General features: G+C 45.4%; 1 protein-coding gene across 2 annotated transcripts in view; it reads left to right on the forward strand.

Moving 5' to 3' along the window:
- Nucleotides 1–22,129, forward strand: part of LOC117582810 (sericin 1) — a 47,318-nt gene extending 25,189 nt beyond the window's left edge. Inside the window, exons 4-7 of one of the 2 annotated variants that reach the window (XM_034270843.1) lie at nt 6,762–6,910; nt 16,697–18,322; nt 18,593–21,738; nt 21,821–22,129. In XM_034270843.1, the coding sequence (XP_034126734.1) occupies nt 6,796–6,910; nt 16,697–18,322; nt 18,593–21,738; nt 21,821–22,108 (5,175 nt within the window). In that variant the 5' untranslated portion in view covers nt 6,762–6,795 and the 3' untranslated portion in view covers nt 22,109–22,129. Of the gene's footprint in view, nt 1–6,761; nt 6,911–16,696; nt 21,739–21,820 lie in introns of both variants that reach the window. The other variant, XM_034270842.1, reaches the window with a different exon arrangement.
- The last annotated feature ends 108 nt before the right edge of the window (nt 22,130–22,237 follow it).

A 22,237-nucleotide genomic window follows, 5' to 3' on the forward strand; every position in this document is an offset into this window, starting at 1 on the left:
TTCTTTTGGCGCCGTCGCCCCCAAAGATGCCACATCTAGACGAGACGCAGCGACGAGGTCCTCCTATTAGGAGTAGTCGGGCATGACAGCTCCTTAAGCGCCTGAGTGATTGACATCAAAAAGGTCTAGGCGGCGCCAGATACGAGTACGAGCACGCGTATAAGTGAGTGTGTCTATGGATGTATTGGGGATATAATTAAAATTTCGCATCATTAGGAATTTGTACATTTGCCCGAACTTTTCGCCAAAGTTTAAGTTGAATGAGCGGGCACTTTTCATATTTATTTCCCCAACTGGTTTATTGAATGAGTGAAGCGAGTATTGGAGCAGATTCTTTAAAATCCCACAAAAGAGAAGTTCCTTAAGACCACTAATGATTCCAGAAGCTTTGTCAGTGCGTTGTTGGCCGGGACAACGCTCGACACTCGCTCAAAGTTAATTTAATGGAAATGATAACAAAATGTTAACAATCGCTCAGAATGTATGTCGTCCAGGACAACAGGCAGAAGGCTGTGCTGTGCTGTGCATTCTCCACAGTTGGGCAATCAAATGTTGTGTGCAATGAGAGCGGATATGCCAGGACTAGAGCTACGCATCCAGCCATTTCCATCTCCATCTGCAGGTCTGACAGCCGTCTTAGGCAACTGCCTAACAAATCTCACTAAATGCCAAGACAAAAGTAAATGAAATTGCACTAAATCTAAAGGGAATTTGTCTTCAAAAAATTTCAACCTTTTGGCCCCAGGCGGAACTGGGTCTTAAGTTTGGGTCTGAACAGGGGTATGGGGATGCATGGGGTAGCATCAAAAAGGTACGAACAGGCCTAGGCCAAAGTGATAAACCGTTTCCACTGACATTGCATATAAATCTGCTACAAAGTTGCGTCTGCCACGGCGGCACGGACAGCTCCAAATCGTGCCGGATTTGTCACGCCAAATCGTTGGAAATGCTTTTGCCTTGTTTATGCGTCTCTCCGCAGCGCACAGCACAGCACACCCCCCTCAGACCCACTGCTATTTTAGTCAAATTTCGCACAACAGCAACAAGAACAGCATTATAGAGGATAGTAGCAGCAGCAGCGTGTCTCTCTGACTGTGTCGTAAATCTTTGAGTAGCTTATCTACAACAAAACTGTGCGCTTTTTTAATTCGCCGGGAAATGTATGCAAAACGGAGCCAGCCGAAAGCCAGAGAAATCAAGAAGAAAAAAAATGCTACAAAATTTTAGAGCAAATCAAGAAGAAACAAAATGTAAAGAAAGTTTAAACTTTTGCATACCCTTATAAGGATCGAGCTGTACATTTATTTAATTATAATTTTTTAATATTCAGTTCCCATGGCAGCCATAGAGGATTGCCATCCGATCGGTTGGAAGCAAAAAGAGGAATCTATGGCAAGCACATCGTAAAGCTCATAATGTCTAACGGCAGCAGGGTATATTAAAATGGTTTTAAATGTGTAGGGAAAATGTTAAATGCTTATTTAAATCGAGGCACATGTTCGACCAGCTAAGAGAAGAGGATATACATATTTTGTTGCTTGTTTTTTGTGAGTTTTCCAAGTCGGGATAACAAATGACGCACACAACTCGCAAAAGATGAGTCTGAAAATTAGGTTAGCAAAGACAATGTTTCTCTTTTGGTTTCAGGATACTTCTTTGACCAACATTCAGATCAAACTTTAAGCCGCTTTGCTTGCGACAACCGGCAAAACAAAAGGCAAAAGACCCTACCCGGTCTCCCATCTCGTGGGCCATTTATCATAAACTGCCAACACAATGCTACAAGCGATGCGGTGCGGTGCGGGGGAGAGCAACCCCGAAATCAAAGATTATGTCCTCAGCTTGATAAACGAGATGCTCCCACCGAACAACATTCTGTTGTTGTGGCATTAACACCTCAGCGGATCCCAAAACAAATTGGGGTTCATTGAAGGGGCACAGAGACATCATCATCAAAGTCAGGCAACTAATTTGCAATTGTTTTAGTTGGTAATTAGGCTGTTGGCAGACACTGAGGTAGCGGGAGAAGTTGGACAAATCAAAACCGAAAAAAAATAAAAGAATTACAAACAAATCTGCACCCAAGATAATTTTAAAAATTTGATGAGACTTTGATGTGCCAAAAATAATTGCATGCAAATTTATTTTAATGCATATTTACCCGCGTAATTGCTGCAAATTTACGTTTCATTTAATCGCTATTGTAGGAGGGACCAGTGGACCAGTAGATCCCAAAACAGACCAAAGCACAACACGAAAAATTAAGCGAAAAATTGAATTGTCGAAGCGGGAAGTACCCTAGGATCATGCTGAAACAAAAGAAAAAGGCATGAAGCGAAGCACCATATAGACTTTATTTTTTAATGTTAGTCCACAAATAAAGGCACATATTTTTATGTTGGATTAATCGCCAATTGGTTTACAAAGCAAAATCTGTCTCTCTACCTTTTCCACTGTGACAAATGGCACCACAAAACGCATATACCCTTAGCTGCTGCTTGGGGTCCTCTGGGCAGTCAAATGGCGACCGTGAAAAAGCGGCAAACAGATTATAACTCCCAACTGACATTTGGGGACTTTATTATTTGGCCATTGAAAAATGCGAGACTATCCGCGGGTTGGGGTTGGCTGGTGCTGGTGGTTGCTGGTTTCTGGTAGAACGGTGGTTCGAGGGGTACCAAAGTGGATTTTAATTTTTCAAAGTTAAACAGCGTCGTCGACCCTTTTTTTTTGAGCCTGCCCGCTTGACTGGACACGATGGAGGGAGGACTCTGGATGCTGAATGGCGGTTGGTGGATGGCGGACAGTGGACTCGCCCCGGACCAGGGCCATGTTTGTATAAATGTCGACGGGATTTGGCCATGCAGCGTTTTATTGTTCACCTTTTCGACTGCGACTGATTGATCCCTTGGGTGGGTCGGCACGCCCGATACTGTTGGCGTTTTGGGACTGGGGCGGAGTATAGGACTGGGCCTGTGTGTAATTAATTTTGCTTTTCGCTTTTTGATTTGTGATTTGTGCATGGCAAAGAGCGGGCGAAAAACCATCAAATTGTCACGTAATTATATTTACGTTAATGATGTTTCGACCCGGCGCGGCACGACCATCGGAAAAGTCAATTAATATTTTGGTGAATGAACAACAATTTAGATTGTTGTGTCGCTGGCGGACTTTAATTAAAATGCTTTGGCCACAATTTGAATGCATGCTGGGATTTTTAATTTTCATTGATGTCGTGACACTCGCTTTTTAGTCTTTCTGTCTGTCTGTCCCTATCCTTCATTATTTCTTTTCTTGGCGTGGCACGCGACTTTAAGATTTCCAGATTTGTCCGATAAACGGCTACCAAATTGACCATTAAATTATATGTTAAAGCCGTAAGTGGTGGCTAATCGTTTTTATAACTGAAGCAAAAACTTGTTTATTTGCATTTGCCAGTGTTCGAGCGACTACTGGGCAAGCAATTAAATGCAAATTTTCAGAACTTGCTCGAGAGATTATGACGACAGCGTTACGGTAATCAGAATAACTGGGGAATCGGTCTCCCCGTGCTTGTTCCAATGAACATGACTGACTCATGGTTGCATTGTTGCACGTGGGAATTGAAGATGTTCAGGAGAGCCCATTCAAAGCTCATATTAAATTAAATTAACAAAACTACAAGCATTTTGCCATAAATGACCAGGAGCGTTTGCCATATTAGAATTCCTGAACTAATCTCGAGGGAATAATTTCATTTTGGAGCATGTCAGTGGCAGACATGCAGCCATTTAATGGCATTACGCATTTTCAATTTCAAAGTGCTACGGCATTCTTCGGACTTGTTCGAGCTGCTGCTGCTGCTGCTGCTGCTGCTACGACGACTGTCCGCTGATATTGTACCTATGTATTATTCGTATGTACCTATGTACATTACATATGCGGACGTGCTGAACCCATTCACACTCGGTCGAACGCGGCAGACGACGAACCTGATAGCCAGCCTGCCTGCTGCCTCACGTGCTGCATATTCATGTCAGGGCTGGGCTCGACTTGACTTAACTTGAGTGGAGTGCCAGTGCCGCCCGTCATTGGAGGTGGGTTGAAAACTACCTGCTGATGATGGTACATTGCTTCAGTATGAATTACTATTAATGGCGTGCAGTATAAATTGAATTTCATTACATGACGACGTCAATTAAAAGCATGTAAAACTCAATCGGCAGTGACGTTTTTAAAATGCAGCCAAGCCATCAGCCATCCATCCGAGACAGGGCCCGGACCGGAGCCCGAGTCAGAGCCAAAACCTGGGCCAGCAGCGTGGCCCCAGGGAGAGGCAGGCAGATGGCAGCGGACAAACAGGAGAAGAGCATTGACGTTGGCTTAATGAGTCGGCAAATGGCTGATAAAAATGCACAGTGAATATGAAAATCGCTGGCGCTGACACTCGTGACGTTGTGACGTGGCGCAAAGTTCTCGAAACTGACAGGAAACATTGATAAAAGTGCCAACTGACATTGCGTAATGATGATGCGACGGGCTCTCGCACTCCCTCTCTCTGGCCCCCGCCTTAATAGCCAGCTCATTAAACCAACCAGGCTGGTTGACGTTCTCGCAAAAAAAAGATGAGATATCATATAAAAAAAAAATAAGATTCAACATATATCATGCATATAGCGAAAGTTTTTTAATCAAACTTACTGCCTGCCATATCTCACATTCGAAATATTAAAAATCTAATTAAAACTTAAACAGAAATGTATTATTTTATGCAGCACACACACATACAGACATATGCATGTATTTTTGCTGTAAAAATTCGTTTAAGCTGAAAGCCCATTAACAATTATGACTTTCCTTTGCCGCCGAAGTAGTTGAAACTTAAAAGGAAGAGCGCGCGCGAGCTGCCATTGACGCAGGCCTTCCGTCTCGCTGCTCCCTCTCTGCCCCGCTGCCTTCCCCTCTCTCAGCTTTGTTATAAGTCGTCGACAGTTTTGTACGGCTGCCGCCCAGCTACCCTTATCCCCCCGACGCGTAGCAACGCTTATGCAACAGCAACAGAGGAAAGGAGAAGCTGCAGCGAAGGCGATGGCGATGGCGATGGCGACGACGGAGACGCTTTGACTTTGCTTCATTTTCAGTTTTACTTTTTAAAGTTTTTAATTCCTTGCATCTTAATGACTTCTCGTAATAAGTTTTCATTTCTCATAATTTCTTGGGTTAATAGAATCTTTGCCGGCGCTTTATGTGTATGGCTGCAGCAATGCTCCCCATGTAGAGCAACTGTATCTGAATTAACAGTGGGTTAGATTGGGGTACAGTCAGGCTGGAAGCAACAATTATGCAGCATATTAGCCAAGGATGTTCAGGTGACAACTGGGCACAGAGTTAGTTTACTCTGATTGACACGAAGCGGGAATGGGTTCATGAACTATAATTTTCTGAGAAAAACTAAAGTTGTGCCACGGGTCAGTACACTCGTGATCGAGTTGATAAAGTTTTGGCAGCTGGAAACGGAAATCTCAGAGTGAAAATACTATGAATTCCCCAAACATTCATGTACAGTCATGCAATCATCTCCAAGTTAACAAATAATCATATAAACAAACTTATTGGACACCAAATCAATATACAGAAACTTCATACATACACTTGGGCAACAACTTCTTCTATCCACTGTGCTCCAAGCTGCTCATAGAAAACTTTTGTCGAAAAAAATATAAGAAAATAACAGAAAACTATAATTATGAAGTTGACACAAAGTCAGCCAGTGGAGCGGCAGCAGTAGCAGAAAAAGAGGCAGCAACAGCCAGTAAAAACGCAGACGACAATAATGACTGGGAGGACATTTGGCCAAGATGAGAGAGCGGAATTGGATAGGAGGCAGGGCAGGGAAATGGGACGTTGGCAGCCATGAATTCTATCAGAGAGGAAGCGAAGCACTAGAAATGCATAAAAGTCGGACTACATAAAGCGCAGCAGGACCACAGCTGACATTTATGTGGAATGTCAGTGCGGGCTTAGAGCAAACTTACCAAGACAGGGGCGTTCAAGCCGCGACAGGAAAAAGAGCGAAGAGCCGTCTTAGAAGTGGGCCCAGACCCAGTCCTCGAGCTGAGTTGAGCACTTGGCTTCTCGCTGCGGCGGTTGTGGCTAATCATAAATTCAAAAGCGGCAAAAGTGCAACAGTAGTAACAATTAACTTATTAAATGGGCTTTGAGAACGAGGGTGAGGGTGAGGACTATGCAGAGCCAAAGGAACACAATGTCCCCCGCCTGGGGAAAGCGCTCTAGCTGACAAAGGATATGAGCATGGAAATTGTGGAAATGAAACCGAACGAGCCGTGAAGATGCCTCCCAGCAGCAGGAGGAACAGGAGTAGCATGAAAAAAAGTGAGCAGCATTGGCAGGGAATGAAACAAGGGAACATTTCCTCATGCATTGCACCTTCCTGCTCGCTTTTCCCCAGCTTCCTGCTTCGCCAGGGTAATTCATTTTACTGTGGCAGAACAGCGAGGGGACCCGACCACCCCATAGTATCTCTCTGATTACTTGAGACGTTTGCTAATTAGCGAAATTGATTTGAATTTTATGGCGCGAAAAATTGCCTCGACTGAATGATATGCGGGGGAGGGAGCGCGGCTCTAATTGAAACTAAATGCCGTGCATTAAATTCACTCGAAGCTGTTAAAAATCAAACTGTTTTGGCTAGCGGAAGGAGCCAGCGAATACTTCAGCAAATATCTCAACACTTCTACCATTTCTCGCCACTCTCTTTGCAGCTGTTGTGACATTTTTTTGGCAAAGCAAAACGCAATGGCGCCAAAGATGCCACCATTTTCGCAGCTCGACAAAATGGCGACAAGGACATCCAGTTGGGTCTGCCGCCTGCTGCTCGTCAGCCTCTGCATTGGCGCCGCTGCCGCACGAGGTAAATATCCATAAACATTTATATAAATTCATTCGATTCCCCACCGCCATAAAGTACCCCACACCCGACCCAGACCACACTCATAGACAGCTCTTACGGGTTTCAAAAAAATATATGTGCACACACACCTACTCGTATGTGGAGTGTTGTGGGTGTATCTGTGTTTGTAGCAGCCACTGCACCTGCGGCCTTTGGCTCTGCAAAAACTAATTATGTATCTGTCAAAATCGAACGAGCACCACAAAAACATTGCTATCCATTTCTCTCTCAGTGTCCACATCCTCCAGCGCATATATATTATCAATTAATATAATGGTTCACTTTAAAAATTCAATTAAATTAATATTTTGTGTGGGCTAAAAAAAAGAAACGCAAAGTGGTACACAATTGGGGTGTGTGGCAAAAGAGCAGCGATTGAAAAAACTAGGTTTAATACGGGAAATAGATTTACAAGAATTAAAAACATTTCGCATAGAGAAGCATTTCGTCAGAAGCAGCAATTTAAAAATCGACTTTAAATATACAATGTTCAAAGTTAATTCGAGACAGCAGCTCAATCGCATAAAACATGTCAAACCCAAAAGAATGGAAAGCTGCGAAATGTAAAAAAATAAAATCGAGTGGGATAACTGACGGACAGCGGCAGACAAACACGTCGCTGACTAAGTTGAACAATTTAAATATCAGTTACAAAATCACACACAAACAATGTCACACCGAGCATTGATGCCACAGACTCTGTCCCTCTGCCCCGAGAGTGTGGTGCATGTGATAGCCAACAACAAAATCCTCCATTGAACCACGCCATACAACCGCGACAAACCCAAAGGGGAGCAGAGGCAGAAAGGAGCGAGATACATTTATCAAAAATAGTATTTCAGTTGGCGTTTGAAAAAATGCAATTGCATTCGATGGGGCAAGGAAAGTAGGGGGGAAAACGAAACGTGATGGCCATAGAGGGTTTAAGGATCAGAATGTGGATGGACGAGGACGAGGACGTAGGAAGAGGCGCGAGCAATCATGCAATCATTTTATTGCAATATTGCGACAATTTTTATTAAAATTTTTAGAATTTTCAATTTATTTAGCACTCGGGCATGGTCCTGATGCTGCTGCTGCTGCTGCTGCTGCTATTGCTGCTGATGCTACTCTCAGAGGCAACATTTTGCTCTTTGATTTGTTGCAGTTGCGTGAAATTGGTCAGCAGATATTGGCCAGACCACGGACGGAATCTGTACGTGATTTGATTTCTCTTTACATACAAAACTCTTTCCGTTTAGTCAGCAATATCAAAGAATTTCAACAATGTTGAGAATTCGAAGGATGCAGAGCATTTTGTTGCACATTTTATGCACATTTAAAGGTTTAAGTTGGAAGTGAATTCAAGATCGATTGACTAGTAATATAATTTAAATTGAACGAATGGGACCGTTCTGGGTATCTATCTTTCCCCATTAAAATATTAGCAACCTTTACCCGCAGTGTATGTCCTTTCCTGTTTATCGGCCAGACAGGAAACCATTTCAGAACACCAAACAAGGCGTGGCGCATGGAAAAGCCCAGCGAAAGAAAAAAGAAATGGCAACGGAAAGGAAAAAATGTTAACCTAGGCCCTGACCCAATGGCTGCTCCCTTTGCAGGTTGCTGGCTTGGTTGGTTGGTTGGTTGGTCTGTCAACACGCTGATAAGTCTGGCTGCCATTCCCAGTTGGCCTGCATCCTGGGCTCAGTCCTGCCCATTCCCTGTCCTGCACTATGTTTCACCGTCTCTGTTCTGACTTGGCTTGCTGCTGTTGACCGAGGCAAATGCTAATTTTATTATGACAAATGCGCAGTCAGGTAAAATGGTAGCAGAAACCTTTGGTTTTCGTTTTTCACCTTGCAATCACAAGTCTAGACAGCCCCAAAACTCACTCCGTGGCCGAATGCAAACTAATTTATAACAAACGCTAATCTAACAACAATCTGTAAGTGCTTCCAGTCATTGGTTCGTTAAACTTGACTTTATAAACGATGCTTCCCCACTTATCCCCACTTGTCCCGACAATCAAGAATCAAGCTACCGTCTTACCTACAACAGCGTATAACTCACGCCCCAGATGGTCGCACTAATTGAAAATGATCACCTGGCTTCCCGTGCCAATTACCTGGAGCAGCCATTAGCCCAGCAGCCTAAGCTTAACCTAAGTAGACATTTTGTTGAACAACACCGACCCGCCCCCAGGGGCAGTCTCCAGAAGAGACTCCCAGCAACAAATTGCCACTGAATGAAGATCTTGCAGCCAGTAGAGCTTGCATCTAGGTATCTGCGCCTGCGTGCAGTCTCTCCATCCGCACCTGGCTCTCCCTCTCCACCACAGATGTCAGCTCTAATCTAAATAAGCGATTTGTCTGTGCATAACTTCTGCCTTGACCAGCTCGCCGGACACAGCAACAGGATGAGGCTAGCATGGTCGTGGTGGTCGTGGTTTTAGATACTCTTTCAGCTATGAAAGATATCTCTTTCCATGAAAGAGTATAGTCCCGTCTGTTAGGGACACAAAAACAAACATCAACTGCAACCCAAGTCGCTTGTGCAGCTGAAAGTTAAATAATAATTTGTATAATTTATAGGTGGAACTCTTTTTGGTGGAAGGAATTTACAAGCAGATAGCTCCTTATGGCCTGGCCAGCATATTTATCGGGTTGAGTTGGGCGTGGAATGTCTCCAGCGAGGACTCGAGCATAAATAATTAACACGTGCATAGTTTGAATTGCAGTTTGTATCTGGTTGCCAGCATTTTTATGGCAAACTGTTGACTCTTTGATTGCTGAGAGTTGAAACTGGAGAGGCTTGGAGACTCTATTCTCATCTCAAGCACTTCCGGAGTGTGCTCGAGTCTGAGATGAATCTTTTGTCTTTCACGCACACACTGGAATGGGAATGGGAATGGGAATGGCGGGGAATTTCTTAGGAAGTTTAACCTGTCCGGTCCGGGCTGTCCGTCTGTCCCATTGTCTGGGCCTGTTTAGGCATTTGCTTTGTAATTGTTAAATTGCTTATTCATGGCTTTGTTTTTCTGCTAAATGAATGTTAATGACCTCGGCGAGTGCTATAAATATTTGATGGGGCCAAAGTGTTGACCGAGAGCTTTCCAAACTCAAATTGAACTTCTGCTCTGCCCAGCTACAAGGCGTGGGCACAATTAGCATGCCAATTGGGATATTGGAAATTGTTGCATTGCACACTGATATTTTGGGATACCCAAATGAATCTGAATGTGCAGCTTTATTCGTCACTGGACATGCGAGCATCTGGCAGATAAGTGGAAGCCAGCAAATATGTGGCCAGTGCTTTGGCTGGAATTTAATTATTATTCCTCGACCGAACTAAGGCCATACAAAAGTTTTGTCTGCCATAACCATAACCAGTACAGTATGCACACCAATGGACAAGAATCCAGCAACGAATCAAGTGACGCCTGCTGTGGTAATTCCATTTGAATCTCCTCTCCCCTGGCTGACTGTTCAAAGAAGTTCAACTCATTGTCAGTTATTAATTTAACAAATGATTATATGCAGATACGTAATTTGGCCTGCTCCCCACCCGCTCCTCCTTTGGCAACAGTTGGCGCATAAACCAGACCACATGTACTGGGGATTGTTTGACCAAAACTAGCCAGAGTTTAGTCAGATTGGTTAGGGTTTGCAAGGAAGTCGTCTGCAATGCAAAATTAGATGAGTTTTAGGTTCCTATTCTGACTATCAACTATCGATCCAAGAGACAATGGAAACATCCCACATTAGAGACTCCTTAACGAGTACTGGACGCTGCCTTTAAAGCCTTTTGCCCCACTGGTTTCCTTGTAGATGTTTCAATCACACTGGTTTCCTTGTAGATGTTGTAATTGTTATTATTCCTCTGGTATTGTTCAAGCTTAATTGAAAATATTGTGAATGTACCGCAGCAGTGCATGTAGCAATGCCTCGACTGGACTGGACTGGGTGCTTCGGGTGTATATATTTTCTTTTGTTCGGGTGTATTTAGCAATAGCCGGGAGCATCTTTGTGCGCCACTCTCTAAATGAAATTAATTGAAGACCCCCGGCAAAACACATACTCTCACTCCCACTCCCACTCCCATTGCCACCAATTTGCAGGGAAAGTTTTGGCCCATACATATACATACATATGTAACTTTTTATGCGCCCAATGACTGGCGGCTATTGTTGCAGTCTTGCGGAGCCTTAGCCAAACAGTTAAGGGGTAATAGAACTGCGCCTGCGGTTGGCCATGGCGTTCCATTTCGATACGATACAACAAAGGCTGGAGCTGGAGCTGCGACTGGCATGGTAAAGTTTTCTCTTCTCACATATGCTCGTGTCGGAGTCGGGCTTGGGGTCCTTTAAGGTACATTTATTGGAAATTTGTTTGAGTTGGTGCAAGTTGAGGGGAGTGCCGCAGCAATTCATTTACCATGCAAAAGTGTCAGCGACAAAAGGAAACCACTTTCTGAGGAAACTGTAACCTAGTTTAATGTCAGCCAAAGATTTCGCTTTTGATTCAATTTTGTTTCGAAATAAAGCCTAATCGAATTTTAGTTTTAATTTGTATGAGTTATGGAGAGGCTCACATTTCATCCCGCAGATCTTTAGTCAAACTTCAAACTTGTCAGACAATTCCAGACAAAACTAAACTAAATACCAAACAAGTCGAAAGTCTTCGGAGACAGACACTAGTGGGGCAGGCATTGACATACAATTTTATGTTGGATTTACGCTTTATAGAAGGAATATTTATATATGTATGCATGTTGGCTGCCAGCACGAAGGCTCTTCTAATGACATTAGCTTTCACGCAATGTGATTAACTGTCCTGGCAAATTGAGCAGCAAACAAAACATCAGGCTGCCCGACACACAATTCATTACACGACTCCTCCTGGCCCAGTCCTTGAGTCCCTGGCACTGTCCTTTCGAGGGTGGGGGCACAAACTACCTGCTAACACGCCATAATCCCATGCCAAGGACATAATATAAGCAGTCGGCAGGCAGAGTCAGGCAACTCCAATGATAATAATGCAGCCCCGAAAGAGGTCAACGCAAAATGAAGTAACTAAGCAAGTCACTGGCTGACCAACAGCACCACATACAGAGTGTGGGAATATCCACGAAGTTAAGTCCGGACTAAGGCGAGCACGTTCCAGTTTCGAGGCAGGAGGCTAAAGACTGACCTTCACCTTTATGGCTTTGTGCGAGAGTTGGGCTAAGAGGTCTTCCCACCTTCTGCCTCCCACGCCATCATCCACTAACTGTATAAAAGCCTTTGGCTCCGCCTTTTGCCACTGCTTTCATCATAATTTCAGTGAGCAGTGGAGCAGTAACAAAATGGCCAACATTGTCACAGCGCGTGTCCTTTTATGAGGCACATTGCTGCTGCCGCTGTAGTTGTATGTATATATGCAATTAAATTAAATATTAAACTTAATTACACCCAGGCAAACTAACACGCCAAGACAGAAGCACTAGAAGAACCAGGCACCAGCAGCAGCAGCAGCAGCACAAAGGAGTAAGACATCGCCAGCTCCTGGGTCTCTGTCAAATATGCCCAGCGCCAGGCCTCAATAATGCACCAAGGAATGTAGGAAATAATGAAAGTCAATTGTCAGTCAGGCCATCGCTAGATTTTTGCGTCTTTAGTCTTGGCTCTGGTGTCCTGGGCGTCCTCAGTGCTTAGTCTTTAGTCCCTTGGCTGCTTGGTTCTGGACAAAAGCCGTTGGCATAGGCAACGACATCGGCCCTAACCGTAATGACAATGTTGCTTTCATTTCGTGTTCTTGTGTTCTGCTAATTGAATTGAATTTAATGTAGTTTAATTGAGACGAACGTGATTGTAACTAAAAGCGTTTTATGCTTAATTTAACGGCATGACGGCAGGCTCTGCTGCCTGCCTCCTTCCAGCTACATGACACGATGAGTGCTGCTGCTTCTAAATAGTTAAAATTCAACTTAATTGCTACAAGTTAAAGGCAATTCCCATCGAGATGGTTCGAGTGATGTGGCAGACCGGAGCGGAGAGGACATTTAAATATTTAAGTTTTTCATGGCAGCTGTCAGCAAGTTTTCTAACAAGTTTATCTACCCCAGCCGCATCGGAATGAATAATGCAAAATGGTAATTGTGGCACACGCTGCGTATGAGTAATGACAGGCCAGTCCACGGCCAGTCCACCAATCGATGCCTTCAAGGACGTTACCAATATTAAAATCTGCTCAAGCGCAGCGCAGCGCGAAATTCAAATGCATCTGCCGCATCGCATTCGAAAGCAGTTTAGCTGAAGGAAAAATGAGTCCAAAAAGAAGGAACGGGAACATAAAGCCGGACAGATGCCAGAATTAGCGAAAGTTTCACTCATCTTTTTTTATTTTGTACTCGTTGCGACTGTCAGAATTACGAAGCAGGAGAAGCAGCAGCAATGGCTCGGAGCTGAAGCTGAAGCTGGAGCTGGAGCAGCTGTCATCTTAGAGAGAGAATGGCTAAAAACTGTCAGGCTGCATAATAAATTGAATTTCCTGTAGTTGGTCATTTTGCACCATGAAAATTCGGGGCAGGGCGGGGCGGGGTGAAACAGAATGACCTGGGCGTGGCAAATACATGCACTTGAAACTGAAATCCGGGCCGGACCGAGCCAACACGTACGTGGTAGAGCATGATGCAGCGGACTAAATGCCACCAGAGGCAAATGAAGTTACGGAGCTGCCAACCAGACGTTGGGGCAGCAGCTAAAAAATCCAAATATCCTATTTACAACTTGCCACTAGAGAGTGAGGGATGCGATTAAAGGATGCGACAACTGGAGCTTGCACAGGACAGATATCAAACTGCCAACTGACATTTGAATTTAACTTTTTTTTTGTAATGGCAATGGCAATCTTTACTGCATCATCTTTTGCCCTGACTCTCAGCTCAGACAAGGTAATTGAATCAAGTCACTAAAAGCGTTACAGGATAATGCGGATGGGAAGCAGAGGGAGAAGGAGATTAATCTTGATCAGCTACAAACAGGTTGTACACATATAGTTTTGTGTGTTCTTTTTTGCTTAAAAATGTCTTGTCTAACGTCGAACAATTTAAAAACAAAACCCCGCTGGCACTACTTTTGAGCAAATTCAACCACAAAATGCCTTCGGCTGCAGGAGGAGGTTTAAGAAGAGAAACTGAATCGAGCACAAAAAATATAATGACGAAACTTTTAATAACTAATTAAGCGACATTTGCCCTGCCTCCTCACAACAACAAAGCAGCCGACCCCGCCCCAAGCGCCAATGAGGAGTCCCCAGTTGGCATTTTGTGTGTCAGCGGCAGAGCCGAAAAACCTCGAAATAACTATTAAAAAAGTACAAGACACAGAAAACGAAACTTAATTACAGTTGGCCATTTAAGGAGATTTGGCAGCCACAGAACAGACCAGCACAGCAACATTTACAATTTATCAAATTAAAATTTAAGTATCGTCCCTCCCGCTACCGAAGTGAAGGAAATTCCCTGACAGTTTGTTGCCATCCAAACCACATAAAAAACAGCCGCTCAATAAATATTTAACTATCAAGAGGAGAACTGAGGGTAGAAGTATGTGGAAATTAAATATTTGTTATACAGTGTCCACGATAATTATGCCTACGTATGCCGAAAAAGAAGTGCCAGCAGAGCAGGCAGCACTGAGGGAAAATTCCGCACACAGGGACGAGTATGTGTAAATGTTATGTTATGCTTTTATAACTAAATTTTCGTAAACCGTAACGTGCTTAAATGTTGAAAATTGAAATTTTAATGCAGCAACCCTAGGCGCAGGGTGGGGCGAGTAGGGGGGTGCGTGGCAATGGCATATCCCAAACTATTTGCGGCCATGCTCTGCGGTCAGATTGTGGCTAACCATGTTACGCCCTGATCCTGTTCCCCCGAGCTGTCTGCACCCATATACCCGCTTTGGAGGTCTCCTAGTCTGGTCGGTAGAGGAGAGTGTGGTATACTGTGGGGTAACGCATAAGTTTGTGGTCGTATTGCCGCGCTCTTCTTGCGTTTCATTTTGCATAAGTTCTAAAGTACACATCATATATAATTAAAATCGTAAAACGGTCAATTTTCCCCAAAACGTTGGAGAGCGACGACAAGGATACGGGATGCTCCTGCGTACAGCCTTCCGTTCCCACACAGCTACCATCTGTGTAATGGGTTTAGCATTTTTGGGCTTTCGTGTACAAATTGAAACTTTATGTTTGTTTGCCTTGGCCACGAGCCATCCAGGCAACCCACCAATCCAGGCCAGTCCAGGCCGTGTGCGGTGAGGCGTTCTATTAAATTAGTTTACTAGATTTTTGGTTCCGCTCTGCAGGGATTGCTGCTGCAATTTAAAATTTAAGCCGTTTTCAGGGAATGCAAACACTCCAAAAATGTCAGAGATCATCTGCCATTAAAGTGGAGTTTTTTTCACACTTTTCGAATTATTAATTATATTTCTCCCCACAGTAGTTTCATGCCTAAAAAATATACAATTTAATTTTATATATTCAAAGATAGAATTCAAATTTCCAAGATAAACCTCATCGTATTGCTTTTGCTTAAAAATATTAATGTTGGTCCTGCTTAGGCACACTCGATATAATTACATTTTATGGCCATTATATTTGGCAATTTTCAAGCGGAATATATGGCTCCGGGCCATTTGAGCCATAAACCAGTGGCCAGGGCCACATGCTCCAATAATAATAATGTGAGAAAGAGGGAGAAAGAAAACAAAATCAAATATATCAGACTGTGACTGATGTAAATTTATGCCTAGACCCGGTCTAATTTTTAGCCAGGCATTTACAATTTTCCCCCCAGCACAACTCGCCCCCCTTCCTCGATTTACATGCCGCAACAGCAATTCGGTCTAGCACACAACACTTACCATACAAAGCCCAAAAAAAAAGGTCGGGAAAAACCACTGTAAAGCTGAATGAAAACATACCGAAAAAACACGCCCCCACACACCCACAATTCATTTTGAAAATGAATTTGTTCCGCTGTAACGGCCATAAATGCATTTAAATTTATTGGAAGCCAGCGCCAGGGCAGGAATAAAAACAAAGCCAACAAAAAAGAGAGAGGACTCTCTCGCACATTGAATGACAATAAATTATCAATTTTATTTTGACAGCGCGAAAAATCCCGCAACGAAAAACGAAAGACGAACACACACAAAATGTCAAACGAAATTGAGCAAAATATGTAGATTTGTGTATGTTCAGCGGAGCATTTACATACATATGTACATACATATTTACTCGTACTCGTAATAATGATTGCAGATGCGAGCATTTCTGACAGGAAGTTTCAGTTCAATGGTTTGTTCCAGCGGGCGATTACAAATTGCCTGTTACAATTTCTATGATACTCGTGTACATAATATGTATGTACATATGTAAAATATAAACTTGTCTGCTGCTCAATCATTAATTGACATTTTTGGGAAGTTAATATATCAATAAAAAGACAAATAATAAATGTTTCCCATATAAATTAATTGGCTTAAAAATAGTATCCGACTCTCATTCAGGAATTCTAAATCCTTAACAGCTATGCCCCCCTCACAAAGTTAGATATATTTACACTGCCAAAAGAACTATCCACAAACTGAAATTTTCCTGCAAAAATCTTTGAATTGTTTCCCACTTCATCTTTCATTTTTCACCCCAGTGTAGCTAATTTAGTTGCACTTCATTGCGCCAGTCCAAAACTTAACTGTTCATCCGTTGACTTTTATTACAGACATTCCATCTTCATCAATCCGTGCGAACTCGCTGACTGAAAACGTGGACGTGGCCTTCTACTGTCCGGGCGAGGGACTGTTTGCCGACGACTATGACTGTCGCATCTACTACCGCTGTGAGCAGCGCTCGGAACAGTATATCCGCCCGTATATGTTGGCCTGTAAGGAGAACACGGTCTTCTCGCGCACCCTTCGCATGTGCCTGCCTCCATCGATGGCCGGGAGGGACGAGTGCGTGGACCAAATGAATGAAATTGACGGGAGCATGGGGGGTCTGGGTGACGGCTCTGATGGGTATGATGGACTCGTCACTGATGGCCAGCATGATGACCATAATGCGCTGCTTAACGCTGCCGTCACACCAGCCGCCAATGAGCTGCGCACCTATGCGACGGCAAATCAGTTGCCCACAAATTATGGCCTGACAGGACTCAATGGTGTATCGGTCATATCCTTCTCGAGTTCCAGCTCATCATCTTTACGCGCCGCGCTATCGGGGGAGGAGGGTGCCGATGAGGTGGTGTGTCGGGATGATGGATTTATGAGTGATCCCAGTGACTGCACCGTGTTTTATCGCTGCATCTCGAATGGCAGGGGCTATAATAAAATCGGTTTTCGCTGCTCGGACGGCACAGCCTGGGACGAGTCGCTGCAGTCGTGCAACCACATGTTTGATGTACGTGCTAATGGCGGGTGCCGCAATCAGGCCCAGACTGAGCCCCAGAACGATGGCTATTATGCAGGCCAAACATCAACACAGTCATCACAGTCCAGCAGCCACCAGAACTCCACGTCGTCCAGCACCCAGCAGTCCAGCTCATCGACATCCTCCAGCTCCTCCTCCTCCTCGCAAAATTCATCCACATCAAGCTCTAGCACAAGCTCCAACCAGGAGTCGTCCACTTCGAGCAGCAATCAGCAATCCTCGAATCAAAGCTCAGGAAACAACCAATCCAACGAAAGCTCTAGCAACAATCAGAACCAAAGCTCAGGCGGTAGTCAAACTAGCCAAAGCTCAGGAAATAACAGCAATGAAAGCTCGAACAATACTCAAAGTTCTGGCAGCAATCAAAGCTCAAACAATAATCAAAGCTCTGGTTCTCAATCCTCCAACAATAATCAAAGTTCTGGTTCTCAATCCTCCAGCAATAATCAAAGTTCTGGCAGTAATCAAGGCTCCTCCAGTGGCTCCAACAGCACATCCAACAAACCTGAAACAACTGAATGTGAGAATGAAATGACCTACATACCGGACAAAAAGGATTGCGCCAAGTTCTACAGATGTCGCCTAGATGTTGATAACAAACTGGAGCAGGTGCCATTCACATGCGGACCCGGAACTGTGTGGAACCAAAAGGACAAAGTCTGCGATCTGCCCACGGAAGACCAAAAGAAGGAATGTAATATACAATCGGGATCTAGCAGTGGCCAACAATCAAGTGGCAGCAATCAAGGTTCCTCATCGAGCGGCAATCAATCGGCGGCCAATTCCAGCTCCTCCTCCAACTCCAACTCTAGCAATAATAATCAATCAGGCAGCAGTCAGGAGAGCACCACCACGTCGGGCAGCAGTCAGCAATCTTCCAGCAATCAGGGCTCATCTAGCAATCAATCTGGCAATCAAGGTTCGTCCAGCAATCAAGGTTCATCTAGCAATCAAGGTTCATCCAGTAACCAAGGCTCCTCGAGCAACCAAGGTTCTTCCAGCAACCAAGGCTCATCCAACAATCAAGGCTCATCAAACAATCAAGGTTCATCCAGTAACCAAGGCTCATCTAGCAACCAAGGCTCATCTAGCAACCAAGGTTCATCCAGTAACCAAGGTTCATCCAGTAACCAAGGTTCATCTAGCAACCAAGGCTCATCCAGTAACCAAGGTTCATCCAGCAACCAAGGCTCATCCGGCAATCAGGAATCATCAACCTCGTCAACCTCTAACAATCAGCAGAGCTCGACATCGTCTTCGAACCAAGGATCGTCATCATCAAACCAAGGATCTTCGTCATCTTCAAACCAGAGCTCTTCTTCATCCACAGAATCCAGCACTCAGGGATCATCCTCTAATCAGAGCTCTTCAGAGTCATCCTCGTCTAACCAAGGCGCTTCCTCATCCAACCAAGGAAATTCATCAACAACAACTCAGAAACCTTTCAAACCCGCAGAAAAGTGCGAAAGTGAGGAAACTTTCCTTGCGGACAAAGAAAATTGTGCGAAATTCTATCGGTGCGTGGACAATGGCAAGGGAGGATTCACAATGGTTTCGTTCACCTGTCCGCCCAACACACTCTGGGACCCAGAGGCCAACAGCTGCAACCATCCCGATCAAATTCAAAGCCAGCCGTTGAAATGCAAAAAAGTCACATCCTCCTCCTCATCATCCAACAGTACAAGTTCTTCCTCCTCTTCAACAACTGGAGGGGGTTCGTCGTCCAACCAAGGCTCGTCCTCTAACACTGGCTCCTCTTCCAACCAGGGATCATCCTCAAACAGTGGTTCCTCGTCCAACCAGGGATCATCATCAAACAGTGGTTCCTCATCGAACCAGGGATCATCCTCTAACACTGGTTCCTCGTCCAACCAGGGATCATCCTCAAACAGTGGCTCCACGTCCAACCAGGGATCGTCATCAACCTCTTCATCCACCAGCAATAATAACAATACGCAGGGCTCATCTTCATCTTCATCGTCCTCAAGTGGTTCTTCATCTAGTGCGACTACCAGTCCTACCCCAGCAAATCCCTCAGAGCCATGCAAGCAAAATGGACAGTTTATTGGGGATAAGACAAACTGTGCCAAGTTCTATCGGTGTGTAGATAACGACAGAGGTGGCTTCACCATGATTCCCTTCACGTGCGGTCCTGGCACAGTGTGGGATGCTGACATACAGAGCTGTAACCATGCTTGGGCAGTGAAGGGCTGCGGTGGCGCCGCTACGTCTTCGTCGACACATAAGCCAGGCACAGGTCCGATTACAAGCTCAACTTCTACAGCCCGACCTTCGACACCACGACCAACATCAAGCCAAACTGGTACCACATCGCGTCCTACGACATCACGTCCTACCACATCCCGACCTACCACATCGAGACCCACATCCCAACCATCTTCATCCTCATCCACCGCTCGACCCACTCCAACAAGTTCCCCCAACACCGATGGACAGTGCAGAGCCGAAGGATTCATGGCCGATCCCAACAACTGTTCCAAGTTCTACCGCTGTGTCAGCAATGGCAAAGGTGGCTTCACCCAGATTCCATTCCAATGTGGAGCTGGAACTGTGTGGGACCAGGACCTTCAGACATGCAACCACAACTTCAACAATTGCAACACCAGCACCGCCACAGAAGTTCAAGAGAAGCCACCGTGTGAGACGACGACAAACAATGGAACGACGACTGTAACATCGACGCCATCGACGACCACAATGAGCACAACAACTCCCTCCACGACCATCACAACAACAGCTCTACCCACCACAACGGAACAGACAACAACGAGTATGTCCCCGCCCAGCACTACCACAGAAGTGCCCAGCACAACCATGACATCAACAACCGGATCGGGATCGACTGGCAGCACAGAAAACAGCGAACCTGTCACCACCACGATGACGCCGTCAACAACCACAATGAAGCCACTGCCAGCTGGCACGGAATGTGAGGGCGAGGGTTATATGGCTGATCCCGAGGATTGCCGAAAGTACTACCGATGCATAAGCGCTGGAAACTCCTACAGAAGGTACAACTTCACATGTCCCAAGGGTACGGGATGGAACGAAGATGTCCAGACATGTGACTACATGGAGAATATTCCGAGGTGCGCGAATCTGCCATCGACCACAACGGAGCCACCAACCACCACGACCACGATCTATACATCCACTACACAATCTGAGACGGAGAGTACGGTGACTGAGAGCGCTAAGGAACCAGAGACCACACCCACAAAGCCAGAAGGTCCCACAACCACTCAAGAGCCCACCACAAAACCGACACCAGAAACAACAACAGCAACTGATAAACCCACCTCAAAGCCGACACCTGAACCGGAAACATCAACAGTAACTGATAAACCCACCTCAAAGCCAACACCTGAACCAGAAACAACAACTATAATAGCCGAAAAACCCACCACAAAGCCGACACCTGAACCAGAAACAACAACAATGGGAGCCGAAAAACCCACCACAAAGCCGACACCAGAACCAAGCACAGAAACAACAAATGTTCCGACTACAACAACGAGTCCAGGGTATACACCCACCACATCCCCAAGCATCGATACAACTACCATGACCCAAGAAACTACCACAACGGACAATCCAGCATCAACTACCAATATGCCAGAGCCAGCACCGAACTACAACTGCACCGCCGAGGGCTTCTTCGCGGACCCCGAAGACTGCAGCCACTACTACCGCTGCGTGGATGGCAGCAAAAATGGCAACTATCAGGTGTACAGCTTCAAGTGCCCCAAGGGCACAGTGTGGGATACGTCCGCAGAGACGTGCAACTACGCGGATCAGGTATCGGGAAATTGCTCCAGCTCTACAACAGGATCCCCCACAACTACTGGCAGACCGACTGAAACAACAGAAAACCCTGGAGAGACCACGGAAACGAGCACTGCACGACCCACCGAGCCAACGACACAAACTCCAAGGCCAGAAACCACAACGTCCAGCACCCCGGTGGACACAACAACAACTGATGCTCCCATTGATACCACAACAACTTCATCTGCGCCACCAACCAGTTCGAATGGCACTGAGCCATGCCCGTCCACAGGGCCGGGACAGGACGTGTACGTTTGCCCCACCGGCTTCCGACGCCATCCGCAGAACTGCGGCATGTTCTATCAGTGCAGCGAGAACGCGGACAGCAACGACCTAAACATTGTTGTGTTCCAGTGCCCCAATGGCACAGTGTACCAGGACAAGTCATGCAGCTGCGGCAAACCTGAGGCGGGAGACACGTGCAGCAAGGGTCAGAAGAGAACTCACCCTAACCTATTTGAAGATCAAACGCGTCGCCAAAATATGGTAAGTCGCTGACATACATACCTATACATACATAATTATATTCATATTTTAATATTTCGTTCTTCACTTACCGTCCGATTAGGTGCAAATCAGCTCCACATCTCCACTTTGTCCCGACGTGGGACACTTTGCCCTGAACGAGGATGAGTGCAGTCAGCTGTTCGTCAAGTGCGGCTACTCTGAGCAGACGGGCCGCATCGAAGGCCAAATTTACCGCTGCCCGCAGGGCTTTGCCTACTGGAATGTGAGTCGCCGCTGCGAGCCAGCCAGGAAGCTGATGAATTGCACGCCCACCACGTACAATGTGGCCGGCAACGTGCCGCTGGAGTGGCTTAACATTGGCAATCGTCGCCGCAGTCTCCGTATTTAAGTAGCACTAGTTTAGTTTTTCGCGAAAGATCCGAATTTGTTTGCTGCGCCAGCGACCGCGTTTTACTATATGTTCAAGCAGTGCAAACTGCGCAGCTGGCGCAGCAAGTGATGGGATCGGATAGAACCG

Source organism: Drosophila guanche, unplaced genomic scaffold, assembly GCF_900245975.1.
Source record: "Drosophila guanche unplaced genomic scaffold, DGUA_6, whole genome shotgun sequence".
In the NCBI taxonomy this organism is placed as follows: domain Eukaryota; kingdom Metazoa; phylum Arthropoda; class Insecta; order Diptera; family Drosophilidae; genus Drosophila; species Drosophila guanche.